Here is a 24,887-nt window from a genome sequence, read left to right as displayed (position 1 = left end):
CACTTATCTTATTATGTCTATTTTCTGCTTCTTTTTCCATGCAGTCATTGCTTGGTCTTCACATGTTGGGAACCTCTTCCTGCCTTTAAAAAGGAGAAGTTTCCCTTTTTTAAGGATAAGAAGAGGGCTTCACAGTCCTCTGTTTTTTTTCTGATCCCCAGGCTGGGCTAAGAAGAAATATTCCTCTTCCTCTACACCAGCATTGCCCCAGGAAGCTAAAACTCCACTTCTCTCTCTCTCTCTTTCTCTCTCTCTCTCTCTCTCTCTCTCTCTCTCTCTCTGTGTGTGTGTGTGTGAGAGAGAGAGAGAGAGAGAGAGAGAGCACCTGCTGCTGAGTCTGCGCCTCACCTTCTGCTGGCATATAGCTCCTGAAGAAGTAGCCAGCCCTCAATGTGGTCCCCGGGCCAAAAAATATAGCCATTCCTGATGCATAGGACTGCTCAGTGCCAGATTTATGTATAAGCTAAACAAGCTATAGATTAGGGCCCCACCCTCGGGGGGGGGCAAAGAAATTAAAGTGGGGAAAACCTGGATGTACATTTCCAAAATATAAGATAAAAAACAAATGCAATAAAACCTACATACAGCAACAGTGTTTTGTGTTGTGCAGGCTCCTATGATGTAAGTAATGGGCCCGCCTGCTAGCCTGCTCCCTAAAATATCACTGGTTTGCTCATTTCTATATATAGGGTGCCTACATTCTGCATGGACGTTTTGCATGACAACATGTGCAAATGGCTTTAGATACCTATTAGGTCCATAAATTAGCATATAGCATATATTCAACACAAATATATATACACATATATTCAATAAATGTTGACAAAGGACAGCTGGACATATAAAGGGCCCCATTACCTTCAGCAGCTTAGGGCCTCATCAAACCTAAATCTGGCCCTGGGACCGCTGCTGTAATTTATAACACACAAATGCCTACACACTTTTTTCTTTATTGGCTTACATGTTATACCCCACTTTTCTTGCAACATGAAGCCAAAGGACCCTACATGGGATTCTTCAAGCAGTCACCCACCTTAGACACTGATCACTCCCAGACCTGCTGAGCATCAGTCAAGTTCCTTCAGACCATATGCTGGGTATGCATACAACACAACCAAAAATTTGGTCCAATGAAAAAGGCACATACTGTTTGTTTACAGTGATGAAGAGCAAATGCTCACCATCAAAAAGCAAAGGGATAAAAAAAAAAAGACATGCACCAAGAGTCCTTGGACCATGCAACAAATTACCTCTAAAGCTCTTCTGAACTTCTAATGCAATATCCAGGGCATTAAAGGGCAGTACTGGGTTGTTGGCAATTTGCAAAATTACTTCGCCTGTCAGCTGGAAGGAAAAAAGAAAAGAGAGGGGGGAAAACAAATAAATGGAGATCAAATAAATGTTAACACATTTTATGCCTAATAAAAAATGTCTATTCCATATCGGTCTCTACAGCCACAGCAGGCGCCGTAACTCACTAATGGTTTGACTTCACATCCAAAGTTGCATTCTTTCATTGTCTTTCAAAACAGACAGATGCCAACAGTATTATACCTAAGTACAGTATTCTGATCCATAGTTCACCATATGTTTCAATGCACACAATCAGGCCTCTTGCGCAAGCAGTCTTCTCCATTCATTTCAATGGCAGAAGTGGCATGGTATGAGCAAAATCATGTGTGTTTCACATAACCCCCTCTCTATCAAAATGAGCATCTTGATTTATAAGATCTCTTACCTACCCTTCACCATAAATTTCAGGATCTGGCTAAAACAATATATTATGAAATCATAAACACGGACGAAACTGTTCCAACCGAAACAGAGTAGTATATATTTGACAGGAGAGACAGATCCCACAAAACAAAATACAGTCATACCTCAGGTTGCGCATTTTCAGGTTGTGCACTGCGCCAAACCCAGAAGTACCAGAACAAGTTACTTCCGGGTTTTGGCACACACACATGCACAGAAGCACTAAATTGCACTTTGCGCATGCACAGAAGAGCCGAATCGCAGCCCATGCATGCGCAGACACGTCACATGGATCACAACCCAAGTGTCCACTGTACCTTACCTGCCAAAGAGCAATGAACATTTGCATCTTCAGAATATGGCAAAAGATGTACACACACAGTGGTATGTGGAGGAAGTACCACAATTCATGGGCTGTCATTCTTTTTTGAACTTCTGAGGCCCCTATGCAGATCTTGACATCCCAGAGCACAGCAGATTACTCATGTTCACAGAGAATAATTGGATCAGGGGGAATGTCTGATTTAGAACAGTGGCCTTCAACTTGACCAGTTCCAGGATCCACCATTAATTCCAGCCTGATATATAGTATCATTCAGTGTTCTCACATATCATTTTTTTTCAACCTAAACTATTTGCCTTTACTTACTGCCATTAGGGCTGTCAACCGTATGAAGGGTTTGCCCTTGATTAATGTTCTGTCTTTTCACCGACTAATCAATTAACTTTAAATGCATTTTGCATATTACCCAAAGGCACTGCAAGGTAAGATATTTCACCACTTAATAAACAAAAGCTCCACCACCCAAGAATAGAAAGAATGGGCAGCATTAACATATGAATGTGCTTTTTATTATTATTCCATATTACATTAATACATTGGAACTACAAAATAAAGCATATTGCATTAATAGTTGCTCTCACTGATTACAATGGGCTTCTGCCAATTCATCAACCTCATGTAGTTGACTAATCTATCAACAAACTGATTCCACACAAACATCTGCCTTTCTTTTTCTCTTACCTTCCTTCTCTCATTCTTTCTTTCAACAATATAGCTGCTACATCCTTTACAGGCTGCGGCTTCTAAAGGAAGCCCCACATATGAGGTTCAGGCACCAGGTTTAAAAATCAGGGAAGGTTGCCCAGGCCTTTTAAACTTGACTCATTATTTTATTAACTCCTGATTTGGGTTTGGTTTTTTTTTGTATTTTATAACATACTGTGTTTAGGGTTATCTGCTTTAGGGTTTGGTTTTAATTCTCAGGTGCGCTACTTTTGACATTATATACAAACCAACATTGCTTCATGAAGATAAGCTGCCTTGAAAAGTCTCTTATGGCACAGTCTTCTACCAGTCTACTCTGAAGAAAACCCTGTTGAGTTCAATGAGGCTTACTCATTGCTGTTTGCTCCGATTTAGTGGTAAAGAGCAGGTTTGTGTGAGGAAAACTCCAGTGGGGGGGGGGGGAAATAAAATAAAATAAAGCTTAAAAGTGCAACCCATGCACTTTTTACAGAGCAAACAGCAACCCACAGAAAACCCAAACTGCTGTTTGTTGCACTTCAGCTTTAAAGAGCAGGAACTCATTCATGGGGAAAGATCTGGGGCAAATTTGGAACTTTAAAGTGCAGACCTTTGCTTGGCCATAGCCTCATGTCAGTGATTTGAAGGCCACCTGAGGGGGATAGGAAGCCTGCCTGTGGATTGGCTAATAGTAGGCAGGCCTGGGCATTCCCCAGGGGGCGGGACTTCCCGGCTGATGACATTGCTTGGTTCCGCCCCTCGGTTTTCCTTGCCTGGCTCAACTAGCAGTTAGGCTTTGGCTAGAGGGGAGGTTGTAGCCTTTGCCTGCTCCTCCAGATGTTTTGGGACTACAACTCCCATCATCCCTAGCTAACAGGACCAGTGGTCAGGGATGATGGGAAATGTCTCAACTATATGCCTGGTTAAGGGTATACTGTTAAGGGGATCTGTGAGGTATTGCATCTGTCCCATGCCCCGGTGGGGGCTAGGGCCATAGAACTCCTCCAGCGGAGACCCTTCAGGGGATACCCCTATTTGATGTAGGTCATAGGGTCCCCCATCGTGTGGTTTACCCTTAAATACACTCCCAGCAGACAGTAAATGGCTTCACCCAATGCCCATGCCTAAACCTCATATCTGTAACCATTAAAGCTGTGGCCTGTTTGAACCCCAAAACTCTACACGCTGTTGTCTGGTCTGGTTATTTCATTACGTAGTGAGCGACTGGGTCACGGGGCCTTGGCACGCAAATTACTCTGTACTATCTGATATTTGAGAAAGAATAATTGTTGACACCCAGAAAAGATGTTGTTGGAATATTATCGAACATCTAGGATTTCTGGAGACAGGGGAAAGGGGGGGGGAGAGATATCCCAGCAGGATATCTTAAAAGCCTGCAAAGAAATTTGGGGCAAGACACATCCACAGTACATGGAGACAGAGAGCACACTATAGATCAGCTTGAAACCCACTTCCAAGCAGGGGCAAGATCTGAAGCTGTAAAGATTTCTACCTAAAGGGGAGAAAATGCCAGGGAGGCTGCTGAGAAAAAGAGCTGTCATCTTCTGTGAAGGGAGAGCAAGGAGGTGAAAGGAAGCTCTGCAGAAGAACAAAGTTAATGATATCCCAAGGGACCAAGAAAGAAACTGGAAAGTTAGATCAGCATTTGAAAAAAAAAAGATGGGTGGGGGGTAGCTAGGGATGGAAGAAGATATTTTTCTGTTCCAGATTGTATCTATTGCATGCAGCACTTTTCCTGTTCCACTGCAGTTCACCTTCTGCCCAAAACCACGTCATTCATCTCTCTGTCCAATGTGGCAAAATTATGTCCCTTGAATAATTTGCATATTTTATTATTTAAATCACACCAGTTACATTGCCATTGTGTTATTCCACCTCATGCGTTTCAATGCAAAAGGAAACACAATGCAAATTGGTTGGGGGGGGGGGAGACACAATTTATCATTTGCAGACTGAAAAGGACAGCAGCATCAAATACTGATCATAGTTGTAGGATCGATTTCCATTACAGACAATAGATGAATAAGCGAACACAGTCAATTTCTTCCCCCATGTTTTCGTAGTAATCCCCCAACATGCCTGGGTGCCAAATCCCACATCCCAATGCTTAGCACACCTAGTGAAGACTTAACAATACATTTTTCCAGCAACTGGATCAAAATACTGGCCGTTCCTCAGAATAATCCCCTTTTATCAAACTAAGTTGAAAAAATTAAACTTACCAACTGATACCTAGCTAGATAAATGAATTTACATTATATTTCCCTCTCAAGCACCCAAGGTAGTATGCATCAAGCAGTCTCTTCTGTCCAATGTAGAAATTGGGCCTTTAGGGTTGCCATATTTCAAGAAGTAAAAATTCGCACGATCGCCCGTCTGCGCCAGACCCCGATACAAAGCCAGAGCCCTGCCGTTTGCTCCCGAGCCCAAACCAAAACCGCCGGCGCACAAAAAACAAAACAAAACAAAAAGGGAGCTGTCTGCACCTATACCAGAGCCCATACATAGCCTGGGCTGCTCCTCCTGAGCCCAAACCTGAACCTGAGCCACCCACAATTTTTTTATACCCCCCCCCAGATATATAGATGATATAGATATAGATATAGAAGATATAGATATAGATATAGATATAGATATAGATATAGATATAGTTATAGATATAGATATAGATATAGATATAGATCTATCAGACTGGTGCCATCTCTATTGCCTTTCTGGTGCTTATGGAAGACCTTCCTTTTTCAACGTCTTTTATCACAGTCTGAATCTGTACAGAATTTAAATTTGCTTTGTTTTTAATAGTTGAAATTGTTCTATATACGTTATCATTGCCTACATTTTTATTAGGTCAACTGCTTTGAGATGGACTGAGAGGAGATATGATAGCCAACTTCAAATATCTCAACGTTTGTCACATGGAAGAGGGAGCAAGCTTGCTTTCTCCTGCTCTGCAGGCTAGGACCTGAACCAATGGCTTCAAGTTGCAAGAAAGGACATTCCAACTAAACATCAGGAAGAACTTTCTGACAGTAAGAGCTCTTTGACAGCGGAACGGTCTCCCTCAGGAGGTTGTGGACTCCCCTTCCTTGGAGATTTTTAAGCAGCTATTGGGTGGCCATCTATCATGGATGGCTTAGTTGAGATTCCTGCACTGTGGGGCTTGGACTAGATGTCCCTCGGGGTATTTACAATTCTATGATTCACCAATGGAATGAAATAAATAAATAAAAGTAACTTGAAGGGAGGAAGAGTTGGCTCCCAACAGTTAAATTTAGAAGTCTCTAAATAAAAAGGTAGTTATGGAGGGTGGGGAGAGAACCTTATCAGTAAAGCAATTTACAAATCTTGTGATCTCCCTCCCTCTCTGTCTTTCCTTTTGCATTATGTCACAGGCAGTTTATATGTGTGTTAATGGGGTAATCATAGTGTTTATTAAATCACGTATGTGGAACGTTAACCTGGAGAAATCAATCATGGGGAGGAAAGCTTGGAGCATTGATTTTGAGCAGGGTGAGTAATAACTTTGCAGAAATGTGCATCAAGCCCGCATAATGCAGCAAGACAGAAAAGGCCACTGATTTCTTATTTATGGTCTTATTTTTGGCCATGCCATCCCAGGAGCACAGCACTGAACATACATGCAAAACAGACACAGCACTCCAAAGACAACCCTTTGAAACACGGCCTGAACTTTAAAAATAAAAAAATGTATGATTTTCAATTTTACATATTTCAATAATTTTACAATCATTTTAACATTTTGAAACTCGACTTCCTTCCTCCTCTTTCTGAGGTTCCTTAAATTTATCTATATATTTCTGCATGTTCCAAATTACATTACCTGAACTTAATGTTCTAATTATTGAACATAATGGCTGGAATCCAAAGAGATATTTTAGGTACGTCCAAGAACTTCAGCACACACATTGAGATTATCAAGTCTTCCACTTTGAAAAACAGACAACCACCATGCCATAGGACCAAACTATTTCTGGACATCTTCAAGGTTTCCAAAGAGGTCAATGGAAGGTTTTTTTAAGGGATCCATGAATATGGGTCCAAAAATGATTTTTCCAGTGCAGTAAAATAAATTGCATGCAAAATGTTGTGTTTAGGTGTTTTTTTTCCCCCTAGGGAGGTGAGTGGTCCATAGCTTTCATCAAATTCTCAAAGAGGTCTGTGAGCCAAAAAGGGTTTAAGAACCACTGTTCCAGGCTGTTTGTTTCTTTCCACTGCTGTGTTTCCCCTTTCACACTTTAAAATAAATTCTCAGGCCCATCACATTTCCTGGAGTGTCTCTGGAAAACAGCAACATATTTCCATACACACTGCAGGAAATGTCACATTTCCTAGGAAGTCCATGGGAACATGTGGCAGAAATAGGGCTGAGAAACTAAAGAGAGTGGTGAAACTCACATTAAAAGTGAAAGGAGAAAAAGGAAGGAATGAAGGAAGGATGGAGGAAGGGAGGGAGGGAGGGAGGGAAGGAGGAAGGAAGGAAGGAAGGAAAGAAAAAGAAAGAAAGAAAGAAAGAAAGAAAGAAAGAAAGAAGAAAGATCTGGTTAAGTTTACATTAAATGTAATGTAATGTAAATTACATTAAAATTTTAAACGAACTGAAATTACCTCCCTAAAAATAAACATTATCCCACCTTAACTTGGGACAATGCACCAAGCCACAAATGTTTGGGGAAATTACTCATGACACAGTGAAAGCTGCAGAAACTCCCTGTTTTCTTGGGGTTGTGGGATGAAAGGAGTGAATTTTTCCCATGTTGGATTTTCAAGCGAAAACAAAGGAAAACTAGCAATTTCGCTAGGGTAGAAATTTATGCTCCCAGAATACATAAATAGTGTGAATATGCACTTCAGTTCTGCCATTATTTTATCTGACTGCAGTGTTTTCCCTGGTTATCCCATAATTCCCCCTGACTTGCTGCTTTCTGAATTAGTCCCATGGGCAACCCCACCCAATCACACACTAAAGAGGGTTACTTGGCCATTAAGATTCAGGTACGTCATGGTGAGGGCAAGTGAGGGCAATGCAAATTAACAGTTTCATGCAAAGTTTGGGAAAACTGCCAAAATATAGAGGAATCTTTGGAACTGCTCAAAATGTCTGTGAAAAATGGTGCTCTGTACACATTGTACACATTTCTTCAAGTTTGTTTATAATGCTATATAACCTTCCAGTTTCACATTTCTTCTTTGGCACTATTGACACTCAAAGGTTAAGTAGTAGGATGTATTTCTGTGTTTAAACAGACAGCTCAACAAACATCTAATCTGACAGGATACATTTTGGGTCAGCAGAGGGCTCTCTGAGAGAAGACTAGAGTAATTCAAAAGCTGCTACAGATGAACTAGAGCATAATAATTCACAAAAGATAGCTGTTTCTAAACAAGATAGGATTAATCATTTCAATAAATGCTACAAATATGATGTGTATTTCTCTAAAAGGAAAGCACTTCATATATTTTATTCATGCTTTGGGAAATATTGATCAGGAAAAAAATGCATTAATGAACAAGGAATGTCCTGTATTTTTAAGTGGGACTGAAACTCAACAAAAAGGCTAGATATTGGCATGTATAGAAAGTCATGCACCAAATTCAGAAACTTCTATCAGATTGGCCTTCAGCAACATGGGATCACTGGTGGGATCGTGACTGCAAGATGTATTCTTTACTTGAAGGATGGTGACCAACCCCCTTTATTTAGCAGAAATTCAAAAACACATTAGGCAGGAGAAAAGCCCACCAAAAATCTCTCTTCACCTACCTCTGTCTAGCCTCTAGTGGTTTTGGACTGGAATTATTCCAGACTCTGGTGAACTGGAACATATCAAAAACAGTTTGGATTTCCTTCACATTATAAAGGCCTGATTAGGACAGCCAAAGGTTCACTGAATACTACAGCTGAGAACAATGCCACACACATATAGGCTCCTCATTCAGACCATCCACTGAACACAGAGTGAAGCTAGTGGTCTTTGACACTTGGGAACAGGACCAGCACAGCAGCTTGTCATGCCTCGCCCTAACCTGGTGCCAGACATAAAGTCCTTGGAGGATGAATGAGAAACTCTGTAGGTTGAGAAACTTGGAGAACAGGCAGGGTCTCCTGGAACCAACTCTGAGGAACTCCTCGAGGGGCCTTCTAGTGGAAGATAAGCTAAAGAACCCATGAAGCTGTCAGAGGATGGGGTGAAACCACTCCTCAGTCCAAAGGCCTAGGTCTAGGCCAAAGAGTGTTGACACGGCATGGTTCTATGGACCAAGTATCAACACACAACTCATCAGCAAGCAACCCCTTGAAATCCTTTACTACCAGCAGCTGGGGCTAGGATATGGTCTAGGACCACAGTATAGAGGTCTCCAAACCTTCCAGTTACTATAGACAACATTAGTCTCCATCTCCTTGTTCTTTGCTCCTGTGTATAATTTCTCCTCCCTGCTCTACTCTCAGTGATATTGACTTTGGATTGTTTCCTGACATAGGAGCCAACTCCTAGGGGCAGAGGTCCCTTCAGCCCCCCAATAAAATATCTGAGGGGGCCAGGCCCACCAAAGGTTGATGGGTACTACCATTCAAATGGGGTAGGTGTGCCCCGTCATGTGCTTGATGATGTGGGGTGGGGCTTACCTGACCCCCCTATTTTATTCAAGTTGGCACCCCCTGTTTCCTGACATTGCTTCTGGATCAAGCCTGGGACCTAGACTGACTCTCTGTGCTTGACCTTGGCTTTTTGAGACAATAGTGCACCTTGAATCCTGTTCTCTTGCACGAATGTTTTGGTCAAAGGCTTTTACCTCCTTGGACTAAGACTCGAGCCCCTTGGACCACAACACAGACCTGTGGCCACTCCAGCTCTTCCATAAATGAGTGGCGGCACTTCTGAAAGGAGCTAGTGCATGGAGGTGGTTGGGGAATGTGATCTAAAACCATGACTTCCTCCAAGCACCCTACTTGTCCTGAAAAGCTTCACTCAGTTATGCTAAATGTTTGTGCCAAAAGGATCTCTATATCATTTTGTCCACCCAACTCTAGAGCCATGTTGTCTTGGTTACTATGTGCAGCCCTCACAGTGACAGCTATAGAATAATATTTTTTAAAACCCCAGCAATTATGCATAATGTTCTTCCCATAAATCAGGGTGTCATGGTTGTAAGGCAAATGGCATTGTAATGGCTTTAGGGGTTGCTTGTGCGTAAGTTACCGCCGCTCTGGGCTAGGTTGCCTGGTTAAACCGTTTCTCTCTGGACAGCCATCCACTCCGTGGCTGTTCAGTCGCTAGCAGAATCCGTCAGTGGGCGTTTCTTGAACCTCTTCCAGCATAAAAGTTCTTTGACGCCAAGTCGCCGCCTACTCTCCCTGCGCGGAAGTCTTCTGCGCAGGGTGGGTGTGGGCAGCGGAGGACCTGTGCTCTCCTCGCTGGTCTCCTGTGAAGAGTCCTGGAGCCTGCTCTCTGCTTCCCCCATCTGCCCCCCTCTATCCCTGGTGTTGCGCTGATTTTCTTCCCCAGCCGGAGACCTGCCTCTCTCCCTGCTTGGCCCCTCTCCAGCATCGCTGTGGAGCCTCGCCTCCTCCTCTAGTTCCGATGGCAGTTCCCTGACAGGCATTTTTGAATTCCTGCTTATGCATGATCCATAGCAGACTTAAGGAGGGGAAATGGGGGGGGGGACAAGATCAAGCCTTTCTTTATATATATATATTTATATATGTATTGTTAGAAAAAAATCATAATTGAGGAGTGATGGATTAGCTGAGCAGGTACATGAGATATGCTCAGCAGTGCAAATTGAATACAGTTGTACCTCGGGTTACAGACGCTTCACGTTGTAGACGCTTCAGGTTATAGACTCCGCTAACCCAGAAATAGTACCTGGGGTTAAGAACTTTGCTTCAGGATGAGAATAGAAATCGTGTGGCAGCAGTGGGAGGCCCCATTAGCTAAAGTGGTATCTCAGGCTAAGAACAGTTTCAGGTTAAGAACGAACCTCCAGAAAGAATTAAGTTCTTAACCCGAGGTACCACTGTACTTGAAACATGCTGAACACAGAAGTTCAAAAATAAATAGAATAAAATGACATGTTGTGTATATGCATAGTACATTTTCATATGTGTGCTGTAGCTTTCATTTAAAAAAATCTAATTCATCACAATACTTAATAGATGTGTCTGTATATTTGATAATGGATTTCATTATGGTATGTTCACAGTTGGGGTTTGTGTATCCTCAAGAGACAAAAATGAGGTGTCTGTTATCTTGGTTGCAAATAGCAAGGGGGAGAATCAAATTCTCCAACCACAACTTATTGGATCACCTAAGGGAGCCCTCTTATTGGCTTAAAGCAATTATTAGTTCTTGTATTACTCATGCAGTAAGGAATAAATCTAGGTTCTGAGAACACACAAATCTGGTATCATATGAGTAATGTCACGAATGAGCCAGACATTTGCAAATGCAAACAGATGCACAATTTGTCCAATGTTTGTGATTCATCTATCTGGTGCAGTGTATGAATGATCCCAAGGCCTAAGGCTCCCTGTCAGCCAGGCAAAGGAAACCATTCGGTGAAATATCTAAATTGGAATACAAGCACTACCCTTTCTATCCAGTCCATGACAGTAGTAGTCAGCAGAAATATAAAATCCCCAGTGTTGGTTTTCAGTGGTAACTACATGCTGTTTCCAATGGTAACTACATAGGTGAAACCAAGCATTATTGAAGATCTGAGACATAATCGGATGGGGAAATTTTTTTGTGGACAAGAAAAACTTGTCACCAGGGGGGCAAGCATTTCTCTCAGCATGACTGCTTCTCCTCTGACCTCTTGATCCTTGTCCTTTAAAAGATGGGCTTGGGAATTACAGTTCCTGACCTTGCCAAAGACAATGGAGATACTGGTTTCTCGGGTCAAAATACATTCTAACCTCTTGTTTTTTTAATGGATGCTATGTGTTTTTAAGTGCTGAATATGTCAGTCACCGTTAGACTGCAAAAAACCAAAAAACAACCAACCAGTGCATGTTAATAACTTCTTTTTGGCTACTTTCTAAAACAACACATCATGTCTAGAAGAGGAAGACATTCCCTCCTCTCCATTTGACACTTCCTCTGCACCAAACGGGAACGGGTGGTGCTGTGGGTCAAACCACAGAGCCTAGGACTTGCCGATCAGAAGGTCGGCGGTTCGATTCCCCATGACGGGGTGAGCTCCCGTTGCTCAGTCCCTGCTCCTGCCAACCTAGCAGTTCGAAAGCATGTCAAAGTGCAAGTAGATAAATAGGTACTGCTCCAGCAGAAAGGTAAACGGCGTTTCCGTGCGCTGCTCTGGTTCGCCAGAAGCGGCTTAGTCATGCTGGCCACATGACCCAGAAGCTATATGTCGGCTCCCTTGGCCAATAAAGCGAGATGAGCGGCGCAACCCCAGAGTCGGCCACGACTGGACCTAATGGTCAGGGGTCCCTTTACCTTTACCTTTACTGTACCTAACGTAGGAATGTAAGCTCCTCTGGGCAGGGACCTGCCCTCCTATACTATATAAAAGTGTTGTGCGCACAGGGCCGTCTTTAGCATATGCGCCGCCGGGGTGCAAAGATCTGCCCAGCGCCCCCAGATTTAGTGTTGCCCATGTCTACACCCAAGATATACTTCTCCGCGGTTGTAGGCGAGACCATGGCGGCGGCAGCAGTGGCAGCAGCGTTCTGCTCTTCCAAGTCTCACTGCCGTCGCCCCTCAAGAACCAGGCGCCCGAGCTCCGCAAAGTTGCACAGTTTCACATCCATGCATTTTTAAAAGCTCCCCAGGAGGAGGAAGGAGAAGAAGAGGGATGCAGCAGCCGCGCCGACGGCAGACGAGAGAGCAACGCCTCTGGACTCTGTGGAGGAGAAAGTGGCCAGGGTGGAGGTGGCAGAGGTGGCCGGCTTTGAATATCAGCTTGATCAAAATTATTTATTTCATAACAAGTAGATAGTTAAGGTAGATAGTTTTTGAATTATGGTGCTGGAGGAGACTCTTGAGAGTCCCATGGACTGCAAGAAGATCAAACCTATCCATTCTTAAGGAAATCAGCCCTGAGTGCTCACTGGAAGGACAGATCCTGAAGCTGAGACTCCAATACTTTAGCCACCTCATGAGAAGAGAAGACTCCCTGGAAAAGACCCTGATGTTGGGAAAGATGGAGGGCACAAGGAGAAGGGGACGACAGAGGACAAGATGGTTAGACAGTGTTCTCGAAGTTACCAGCATGAGTTTGACCAAACTGCGGGAGACAGTGGAAGACAGGAGTGCCTGGTGTGCTCTGGTCCATGGGGTCATGAAGAGTCAGACACGACTAAACAACTAAACAACAACAACAAGATAGTTAAGAGCGGTGGGCACCCGGCGCCCCCCAGAATTCGACGCCCAGGTGCCCTGCACCCCTTTCAACCCCGGGTAAAGATGGCCCTGTGTGCACACCAATGGTGCTTTGCAGATAAACACACCACTGAACTCAGCAGGAAGGGGTCATAGTTCCATGGAACTACAGACAGTCCCAGACTCAGTTGCCAGCATCTCAAGGTGCTGAGAGACTGCAGAGAGACTCTTGGCTGAAACACTGCTGTCAGACAGTGTAGACAATACTGAGCAAGATGGACCAAGTAATCTGACTTGGAAGAAGGCAGCATTCTCTTGCATCTTCCTGATGATCGCCTTGTTAAGCAGCCTAACGGCGTGCAAGATTGCAGCCTTCCTTTGTGACCAGATTGCTGCCTTCTGCAAGAGGCTATGCAAAAACCGTGTTTTACTTAGCCTGAATTAATATATTCTGAGGCAGGCCACCTATCAATAATATATTATATCCCCTTGAAAGAATGGCTATATTGTAGGATACGCTCCAAGCAATGAAAACTTAAGCTCCTTTTAATTGTCAATCTTACCATCATTAAACACGTTCATGGAAAGAGCTTTTTAAAAAAAAAAAACCACAAAAAAACTCCCAGTGCTTCCCACCAAAATGAAAGTGCTAATGCAAAGAAGAACTCTTTGATCTTCAAATAAAAGTTTCATTTCAGGTGAAATTATGGAAATGTGGAAATACTAAGTTCCATTGTTAGAATTAAGAAGAAGTAAAACTGAATGAGGAAGAAGTAGGGCTGTAATTCAGAGGAGAGAGGTCACTGATTGTATGATTTTCTGCTCTCAGTGGCAATGCCTAGAAAGGGAGATCTGTCCTTGGTAACCCCTTCCCAGGCAGTCTGGGTGAACCAACACTGGTGTTTCCCTGTTGTTGGAGCTCTGATGGCAGGCAGGGCAGAAAGGAGGCATGCTGGGAATGGATCCTGTTCTCCCAACATGCTCCTGGAACACAGGCTGTGGGGCTAGAACAGTGTTTCCCAAACTTGGGTCTCCAGCTGTTTTTGGACTACAACTCCCATCATCCCTAGCTAGCAGGACTGGTGGTCAGGCATGATGGGAATTGTAGTTCAAAAACAGCTGGAAGGCCAAGTTTGGGAAACACTGGGCTAGAATATAGAAATGGAAACAATGACCCATCTCTGCATTATAGCACTTAGCCTTTGATCCTATTACCTGGCAGCAGGTCCTACGCAACGGCCAAACTGCAGGACCACGAATATAAACATGGTTAATGAATTTTTGTGCATGGATGTACAATCATTTCCGCAAGTTGTATGGACCACTCACTGTATGAGAAGGCTTCTCCGCGGGGAACAGATCCTCTGGATTCCACTTGATTTTCCTTGTGAATGTTTTTGTGTGAGCTGCTTCTGCAAAGGAGCTCTGGGTTGCAGCCCAAGAAATTAACTGGAGACCTGCAGCCAAAGAATCGGCTGCCTACTTCAAATTTGCATTCGACATTCTGCTGCCCTGTGACTTTTTGTTTTGTTTGCCCTTGTCCCTGGGCTTCTTGACCCACCATCCTCCTTCATGCCCTGCCAAAGATTTCACTCTTCTGAATCAACATGTTAAAGAAATTTCATCCCTGCACCTCTCAATGCAATCCTTCCCAAGAACAATCCAGAGCCGCAGCTGTATGTAGGAGTCCTATCAGGCTTTCCCTCATCTCTTGCTTCCTTGTTCTCAGCGCTCCCTACACAAGTAGCCATGGAAGAGGCATTCAATTCAATTTGCATTTAAAGGCAAATCTACCAAATCTGCAGTTTTTGAAACAATATATGAAACACAGGGCCCCTTCAAAATTCAGACTTATTCGAATTTTGCAATGCAGTTCTCCACCAAGTAATATGCAGAAAAATGCATATATTGTGGTAAAATGTGTGTGATAATGCATATATTACTGAAGACAATATGTGCATATTAGGGGGGAAGTGTATATTATCCAAAACTGCATATGGAAACACATCTGTAATAAATACATTTGTAATAAAGCCACACTAACATGCTGGCAATTTTTCATGAAGACTGAACTTGATGCCTTTAGACCAGTGGTGGCCAAATTTGGCCCTCAAGCTATTTTGGGACTACAATTCCCATCACCCCTGACCACTGGTCCTGTTAGCTAGTGATGATAGGAGCTGTAGTCCAAAAACAGCTGGAGGGCCAAGTTTGGCCATCACTGCTCTAGACCATGAATATGCTCTATCCCAGGGATGTCCAACAGGTTGATTGCGATCTACTGGTAGATCCCTGGGAGGTTTTGGTCATCGATCATTGGGTCCCTTTCCTTAGCTCTGAACCCCTAAAAACAGAACAGGGCTTTCCTCCTCTCTAATGAAAGTTCAATAAATTTGACCTGAACTCCCCAAAAACGGTGCCTTCCTTCCCCCAAAAAGGTCAACAACTGGGGTAGATCACTGTCAGTTTTTAATTCTGTAAGTAGATTGTAGTCTCTTGGGAGTTGGCTACCCCTGCTTTATCCCCAAACAATTATTCTTCCTAGAGGACCCAGAGATCCTTCATACATCAGGAAACATGTTGTGTACAAGGTCATCGTGCAGACAGACTTCTGCCTGTAGTGTAATCTCTTTACAGTTGCTGCTGTAGTGCTACTGATCACTGCAGTCTCTGGAAGCAGTACAGGAATTAAAGGGTTAAGTAAAGAGTTAAGAAACCAGGGAGGTAAGAAAGAGCTAGAGATAAGAACAAAAGATAAACGATTAAAGGGTTTGAAGCAATTCACAGTACCACCTGCGCATGTAGCACCCTGGACATGCAAAATCTGCAAAAAAATAATTTTAAAAATGCACACAGTCAGTAGGTTTCTGTTTGCAATTGGATTTTGGACACATATTCCTCTTCTTCTGTCTCTTTTACTGCCATCGCACATATCTGGCCAAATGGCTTCTGGGGATTTCTTGCATGTGCATTTCAGCAGTGAAATGAGCATATGCCCAGCTATTTTGAAACGGAACTGTCCCACACTGTGAAAATATGGTTCACTTAAAGCCAAGCTACATATTGGCACCAAATAGCAGCTTCCCTCTTGCAGCTCTGGGATAATGGCATGGGTGGAAAGGGTTAACCCCCCACCCTGCTAATCTGCTCTCATCCACCTGCTTAAAAACACAGAGATGTCCTATATGACACCATTTAATGTCACAGAATCATAGAGTTGTAGACTTGGAAGGGACCCCAGGGGTCATATGCTATGCAGGAATCTCAGCTAAAGCATCCATGTCAGATAGCCATTCAAAAGCTGCTTAAAAATCCCCAAGGAAGGAAAGTCCACAACCTCCCAAGGGAGACTGTCAAAGAGCTCTTACTGTCAGAAAGTTCTTAGTCGGAATATCCTTTCTCGTAACTTGAAGCCATTGGTTCAAGTCCTACCCTCCAGAGCAGGAGAAAACAAGCTTGTTCCCTCTTCCATGTGCCAGCCCTTGAGATATTTGAAGATGGCTATCATATCTCCTCTCAGTCTCCTCTAAACATACCTAGCACCTTCAACCATTCCTCATAAGGCTTGGTTTCCAGACCCTTGATCATCTTGGTTGCCGTCCTCTGCACAAGTTCCAGCTCACCAACATCCTTCTTAAATTGTGGGGTGTCCAGAATTGGGCACAGTCTTCCAGGTGTGGCTTGACCAAGACAGACTAAAGGTAAAGGTAAAGGGACCCCTGACCATTACATTAGGTCCAGTCGTGGCCGACTCTGGGGTTGTGGCCCTCATCTCGCTTTATTGGCCGAGCGAGCCGGCTTACAGCTTCCAGGTCATGTGGCCAGCATGACTAAGCCATTTCTGGCGAACCAGAGCAGCGCACAGAAACACCATTTACCTTCCCGCTGGACCCGTACTTATTTATCTACTTGCACTTTGACGTGCTTTTGAACTGCTAGGTTGGGAGGAGCAGGGAGCGAGCAACGGGAGTTCACCCCGTCGCAGGGATTCGAACCACCGACCTTCTGATCAGCAAGTCCTAGGCTCTGTGGTTTAACCCACAGCGCCAACCGCATCCCAGACTAGACTAGACAGACCCAGGTCCCAGACTAGACCAGACAGACTATAGTAGGAGTATTACTTCCCTTGATATGGACAGTACACTTCTATTGAGTGTGGTCTGTTATTATATGAGACGCTTCAATATGGCGGTGCAGCTGAACCCCATGCATTGGACGGATGTGTGATGGGGTTGCAGGGACATCAGCACTCCCACCCCACATCACCATGGGGCCCACCATCTGCACAGTCAGCCAGCATCTGAAGGGACTCAATTTGTGATGCAGGCACACAGATCTCCTATATTTGTGTAGAGCAGGGGGCATGGTTAAGCAGAATTCCTCTTTGCATAGGAGAGCTCTGGGCATGAGCATGTCTATGCACATGTTCCTTTAGATACCAGCCACATGTGCAAATGTGCAAAAGTGAGAAGAGCCTGTTGGATCAGGGTAATGGCCCATCTTGCCCAGTATCCTGATCTTACAGTAGCCAACTAGATGCCTCTGTGGGGTGTTGGGAGTCATCGGACCACATATAAGATAAATATTCTGAGCATGATTCAGCTTCATGCTTGCCAAAGAGATTCTCTCATTGTCCTCCCCAACAGTGGAGATATCTCTCTCTCAGGTAAGCCTCATATGTGAGGGAGCAGTTTGCATCACATCCTTTGAAGCCAATGTTTTGACTAGGAGCTGGAATAAAACTTAAGAACTAAATGTTCCAAAAAAAAAAATAAAGTTTCGTGTCATATAATCTGGCTCAACACAGCTTTTGAAGCAATTGGTGAGAGACAGAATGAAGATCTATCTACACGTTCAGGAAAATGATGCAGGGCATTCCTCCCAGGTCTGTATCATTTCAGAGAGCTGATAAGAGATTGCATATTTGAATACTAACCACTTCAAAAAGGTCTGTGCCAATGGAAAGCAGCCTGCCAGGCATAAAGGTTCATTTTAAAAGTTGACTCACAGGCAGCAGCACCCAAATTTTCTTTGGGGGAAAAAGTGTTTTAATTGCTGTTGCACACTGCATTGATATTTGGTTAATTTTAGAGGTCTATAAATATTTCAAACACATAAATAATGGACAAAATAATGTTTAAAAGCGAAACTTACGAGTGTTTGTTTTTTAATGTGCAGAAAGGTTTCATACAGAACAGTCCTAAGGATGGTCTGGTTAATATGCATGGATGATTGCTCTAGAAATCATAGAATTGTGGGGACACCAAGGGTCATCTAGTTCAACCCCTTGCAATGAAGGAATCTCAGCTAGATCATACGTGATGGCAACCTAATGTCTGCTTAAAAACCTCCAAGGAAGGACACTCCACCACTTTTCAGGGGAGTCTGTTCCACTGTTGAACAGTTCTTACAGTCAGAAATTATGTTTAGTTGGAATCTTCTTCCTTGTAACCCACAAGGATAATTCAAGGAGAATACCACTTTTTCCCCTCTTGTGGTTTCCAGCACCTGGTACTCAGAAGTATAGTTTCCTTGAACTGTGGAAGCAGAGCATAGTCATCCTGGCTTCTCTCAAAACACACATTTTTAGACACATTTTCATATGCTTAGGCTGCTGTGAACTACATCATAAGTTTCCCTGCAAACATTAGTCCAACTGATGCAGATCAAATTGAATCAAATTCCTCTAACATCTCTAGCTAAAATGCACACCATGTGTCCTGTCTGTGTAATGAGAGTTCTACCTCTGCAGGCATCCAATAGTGACAGCTAGTTGGGTTAGAGAGGAATAGTACAATACATTCTTTTCTCTCGAATTATTTTATTAGTTTTAATCTGTAATGTCATGATTTAATCTATTTCCAGAACTGCAAAGGACAGAAGATGGAGAAGGGGAGTTTATTAAAAACACACACAAACACATAAGACACCAGGTCAATCAAAAAGGGATTTCTGCATTGACATTCAGAAAATATTCTTGCCTATTTCTTGGGAGGAAATAGCAATGGCTCAGGAGCTCAGGGAGTTTGCCGTTTATTTCAGGAGTGGGCACTCCCAAAATTGGGTAAGGGCCAGGCAAGAGGTGGAAAAAGAGGGTGCAAAAGAAGAAAGGTGCATGAGATTAAGGTGGTTTCAGAAGGTGAGTTAAAAAGAGGTTGTGCTTCAGGATGGGCCCTAAACCAAAATCATTGCTGGGCTGGTTCATCTGAGGATGGGACTAAAATTCATCCCATCCTGTTCCCATGCAGGTTTTTAAGAGGGAAAGGAACTATCTAAATATATTTTAAAACCTGCATAGAAATTTTTGATATACAAATTATTTCCCATGAATATTCCTGAAGTTGATTTCAACTATTGAACTTGGCATCCCCATTGAGATGCTATACAGTGGGGAATTTCTAAAGCCACTTCCGAACTCGGGAGGAGGTGTTGTTGCGGGCTTCACGCCCCCAACACTCGCACGGAGACTGGCTCCCAGCCCTGCGTCATCAGGGGAATCCTCTGCCACGACATCCCCCTGGCGGCAGAGGAGCGTCTTCTTTGCTGCTGATCAGCTGGGGAATTTTCCACCCACCCACCCTTCAAGATTTCTCCTTTGACCTTGCTATGGACTTTGGTTGGTCGCCGTTAAGGTAGGAATTTTTCCACTTGGCAAATTGGCACCAGCCATTTGGTTTCTTCGCCTACCTTGTAGCAAATCGTCACAACTTCCTCTGTTTGGCGGTTAGGCATTGGTTGGGGTATTGTTATGTAGATGAATGGGGGGAGGAGCGCCATCACCTCCCTTGGTTACTGAAGGGGGCGTGGCCCCGTCCGAAGCCTATGGAGGCCAGGGCCCAAGGCACACCCCTGAGCAGTGACCCCAGGGGAGTGCCTAGTTGATGTGCATCAGGAGGGCTCCCTCTGCTGGTGTTAACCCTTCCCGGCCTTCAGGCAGACAGACTGAAGCCGGATAGTCGATTAGGACCAATGCTTAAGCCAATACCGCTCATCACTTGTAACCAATAAAATTGTGGCCAATTTTAGCCCATTAACCTAAATAATGGTGTCTTGTGTCTTTATTTCTACTGGTGGGAGGCGGGAACTCGCCACGCAATTAAATAAAAAGTGCATGCAGAAAAGACTTAGCGCAACTTCTGCTGTTATTTGTTTCCCTTTTTGTGTTTCAAAATTCAGATTTCAGCTGGCTATTTGGACTTCTAATTATGCTTTAGTCTCCGAAAATTCAGATGCATATTTTGGCTCCCAATGCTTCATGTTAAAAATTTGACCATGGAACGGACTCCGTCAGAAGGTGGTGGGCTCTCCTTTGTTGGAGGTTTTTTAAAGAGGATTGCATGGACATCTGTCAGGGATTACTTAGCTGCGATTCCTGCATTGCAGGAGGTTGGAATAGATGAGCCTTGTGGACCTTTCAACTCCACAATTTTATGATTCCATGATAAGCAAAAACGTTTTTTTTAATTCCTCTCATTCAACTTAAGAAAGAAAACTTCCATTGGGCCAAACTTATTATTTCAAATCAGTTGAATCAGAGGGGGAAATGCCAGAGGAAAACCTTGATTTCGATCCCTTTGCTCTTAAAAGATTTGCACATATAATGCAGATGTCGTGCTGCTTTCATTACAAAGAGTATTCCATTAAATTTTGGACCGAGATCATTGTCTTTCATGCATTCATGTAATTTTAATCTCTCCCTCTGTCTCCAAGTCTTCATAACATTCCCCTCTCCTGTGCTGTACAGTTTACATATATACAGATGACACATTTTTGCAATCAAGGTAGGGTAACTGGTAATGGCAATGCCTGAAAAATGATTTTAACCATCCTGTTAATCACAGCCAGAAATGAGCACCAGACACTTAAGGTCAGGATTCAGTTTCAGTGCTACAGTCGCCAGGAGCAAAGAGGCATCTGGCTTCAACCAGCCAAACCAAAGCATCACTATTTCATTCGGGTTTAAAACAGCAAGTCCTGTGTCTCCAAGGAAAGAAATGGCACTTCACCTTCTGCCGTGTGATGCTTATTAGCCACCGGCCTGTCAGTTTATATCACACTACATTTTCTTGCAGTTCTAAAGGACAATAAAACTAGTGATGTACACACACAAAAATGGTCCCCCACATTCTGCTGGATTAAGACAAGAGTCCATCAAGTCTAGCATTCCACGATGGCCAACCAGATGCCCAAGGTAAGTCTAAAAGCAAGAACAGGACTTTCCTCTCTTGCAGCTTCAGAGGTGATTCCAAGCAATGGGTATTTCATAAAGCAAAATTCATTCACTGGTCTTCTAATGGTGTATTTAAAATAAATATTTCCAAATAAATTGTAATCTACAGAATGCCCACAAACAGGACCAAGAACAACAGCACTAAAGGGATGCAGGTGTCACTGTGGTCTAAACCACTGAGCCTCTTGGGCCTGCCAAATCCCCATGATGGGGTGAGCTCCCACCGCTCTGTCCCAACTCCTGCCAACCTATCAGTTCGAAAGCACACCAGTGCAAGTAGATAAATAGGTACCACTGCATCAGGAAGGTAAACGGCATTTCTGTGCACTCTGATTTCTGTCACGGTGTTCTGCTGCACCAGAAGTGGTTTAGTCATGCTGGCCACGTGACCCAGAAAGTTCTCTGTGGACAAATGCCAACTCCCTCGGCCTGAAAGCGAGATGAGTGTCACAACCCCATAGTCGCCTTTGACTGGACTTAACTATCCAGGGGTCCGTTACCTTTTACAACAGCACTCTTCCCAGTTGTGACTCCCAGAAACTAGTATTCAGAGGCATATTGCCTCTGACAGCGGAGGTATTATTTAATCATAAATTCCTCCATCTCCCCCATATAGTCATCTAATCCTCTTTTAAATCAGCTGAGGTTGTTGAATTCAAGCCAAAAGCCAGCGGAATTCAGAGGAATTGGCCACCCTCCAGGTGCCCGGCTTAAATTCTTGTTGACCTCCCTGTCAGCAACTCCCGGCAAGACCAGGGGAGGTCTTCAATCGGCGATTCTTCCCAACGTGAAGAAGAACACACCACTCCTCCCCCTCCCATTGCCAGGGAGGGGAAAGAGACAGACAGAAATATATTTACATGCTTTTATTCCTGTCTTTCCAGCAGTACAGAGAAATCATGTCTGTACACTCTCATCACCAACAGCAGAGAGAGAATAACTCCACCCATGTACTTCCAGGCTCACCTTCCCCTGACAGGGCTGGGAGCGGCGCACCTGTAGGCAATGGGTCCTCACTCACCTCCGGAGCCAGAGTGGATTCATCTGGTGTCTGCTCCTGAGGATCCGGCACAGGTGCAGGCGCTTCAGATTCAAGGCCCTGCCCCGGCTCAGCCGGCCCTGGAGGCGGGGACTCCTGTGCAGGCTGGGATTCCTCTGGTTCAGCCTCTGAATCAGACTCCCAGGCCATCACCCCCCCCTCTTTTCCCCCTATTATGTTTTTACTGTGATTTTATTGGTGTTAGCTGCCCTGAGCCAAGCTCTGGCCGGGGAGGGCGGGGTATAAATAAATTATTATTATTATTATTATTATTATTATTATTATTATTATTAGGCATCTGCAACAGTGCCAGTTCCTCAGAACAAAACAGTTCAGTGGGTATATATGGGGTGAGGCGATTCTTCAAGTCAACTGATCTCGTGATATTAAGGGCTTTAGATACCAATAGTAGCACTTTGAATTTGATGTGGTAATAAATCAATGACCAGTGCAGATCTCTGAGCACAAGGTAAGTCCCATATAGAGTGCATTGCAAGAAACTATCTTGTGAGATCGTAGGAGAGAAAAATCTCTCTAAAAGAGAAAGAACTTGTTGCTTATTGCTTCAGGTGGCCAGTCTGCAATTTGGGGACTGATCTCCATCCTCTCAACATTTTTTCCTGCTCTCTGAGTGACGGGAGGTGCCTCCTGCAGGAGTCCCGTAGAAAGCATCAGCACACATCCAAGAGAAATGTGCACGATATAAAGCGTATTAGGAGAGTCAGTGAAAGCAAAATTGTGTAGGAATTGTGGCATCAAGTATTTTATTATTTGCAGCAAAAGAAACAAAAGAAACAAGGCATTTTGTGTGGGCTGCTTCTCACACATCCTCTCTAGCTTTCCAGCTGGACAGAGAGCAAAGAGCGGAAGTTTGTCAGCTTGACTTCCGCTCACACACACAGAGATAAGAAATGAAACCATCCAATCACATGATCCTCTGCAATAGTGGCAGTGGAAAATACTGACGCTGAGACCCCACTGAGTGGGAATACGCATGTACCTGTGATTCTGCCAGTGCGTGTCCACATGCATGCAAAAGGTCTAGGGTAGCCACACTCATTTTGGGCACTGATGGCACATGGCCCCTGGAAGGCTGGTCAAGAGTGAATGCAACCCTTGAACCAATTCTATCCCCACCCCTGCCATTCTTGGTTAAATCTTCCCCCTTGTTTAGCAAAGTAAAGGTAAAGGTCCAGTCGTGACCGACTCTGGGGTTGCGGCGCTCATCTCGCTTTATTGGCCGAGGGAGCCGGCATACAGCTTCCGGGTCATGTGGCCAGCATGACTAAGCCGCTTCTGGCAAACCAGAGGAGCACATGGAAACGTCGTTTACCTTCCCTCCAGAGCAGAATCTATTTATCTACTTGCACTTTGACATGCTTTCAAACTGCTAGGTTGGCAGGAGCAGGGACCGAGCGACGGGAGCTCACCCCGTCATGGGGATTCGAACTGCCGACCTTCTGATCGGCAAGTCCCTGCTCTGTGGTTTAACCCACAGCACTACCCGCGTTCCTGTTTAGCAAAGTACCACACAGCAAAAGAACACTCAGAAACCTCGCAACACACACTGAGCCCTATGCCTTAATTGACTCAATGAATGACTCATATTAAACACTTGAATGCACATCCTTGTCAGGTAAATTGGGATGCGGGTGGACACACAACCCATGCCTGCTTCACTCGTTAAGGCTTGTTTTCTTTCCCCCAAAGGAATTCAAGGTGCAGTAAAATATTGCTCTGCTTGTTATGTTGATATATTCCTCATTAGGACCTGATGAAACTAATGTTGCCCAGTGCACTATGAATTACCACTTTTAATCTTGTATGTACAACTTCAGGATTGCCATTATTGTTTCCTCTCAAAGCTGAACACATGGTGGGGTGAAGATGAACTCTTGCTTTTTCTCCAACCTCACAAAATCTGCATTGGAACCCCTCTTTTTGGGATCCACTTGGTAAAGTAGTTATTTGCTACAAGACACGGGATCTGCTTATGTGATTGCTTAGCAGTTGGTGACTCAGTCTTTGGTCTAGATTTAGCTGCATCAGCAAAATGAATGTTGAGGATCACTGAAGTTCAGAGACTTGTTTTTATTCCTGGCTGCCTGATTGGATGGGACTTCTTCTTGCATGGAAGAGGTCTACCCACGTAAATCTCTCTGTGTGCATAAGATAGGAACAGAACAACCTGTCATTTACGACTTCTCTCAGTTTCTCATCTTCCAATCTTAAGTTTGGCTCTTCATGTTTCCACATCAGTTTGTGATGTCCGCATTTAGAGGAACATTTTACCCCAGGATGTGCATTTTTGTACACATTATTTAGCTGCAGTGCTGCACTGCAAAATTCAGAGATGTGAAGGCTGGCTGTGTTCCGACTCTTGCATAGTTTCCAAAAATGAGATTTAGATATGTTGTTGTTGTTGTTGTTTAGTTGTTTAGTCATGTCCGA

The 24,887-nt window shown here is 43.9% G+C and overlaps 1 protein-coding gene across 3 annotated transcripts in view; it reads right to left on the bottom strand.

Annotated features, from left to right (window-relative positions):
• Window positions 1-24,887, bottom strand: part of NAALADL2 (N-acetylated alpha-linked acidic dipeptidase like 2) — a 740,348-nt gene that overhangs the window by 40,001 nt on the left and 675,460 nt on the right. For all 3 annotated transcript variants that reach the window (XM_053390588.1, XM_053390586.1, XM_053390587.1), the window contains one exon: window positions 1,251-1,344. In XM_053390588.1, the coding sequence (XP_053246563.1) occupies window positions 1,251-1,344 (94 nt within the window). The remainder of the gene's footprint in view (window positions 1-1,250; window positions 1,345-24,887) is intronic.

This window comes from Podarcis raffonei, chromosome 5 (assembly GCF_027172205.1).
Source record: "Podarcis raffonei isolate rPodRaf1 chromosome 5, rPodRaf1.pri, whole genome shotgun sequence".
Classification (NCBI taxonomy): Eukaryota; Metazoa; Chordata; class Lepidosauria; order Squamata; family Lacertidae; genus Podarcis; species Podarcis raffonei.
The sequence above is the reverse complement of the archived record's forward strand: the minus strand, read 5'-3'. Positions and strand labels throughout refer to the sequence as shown.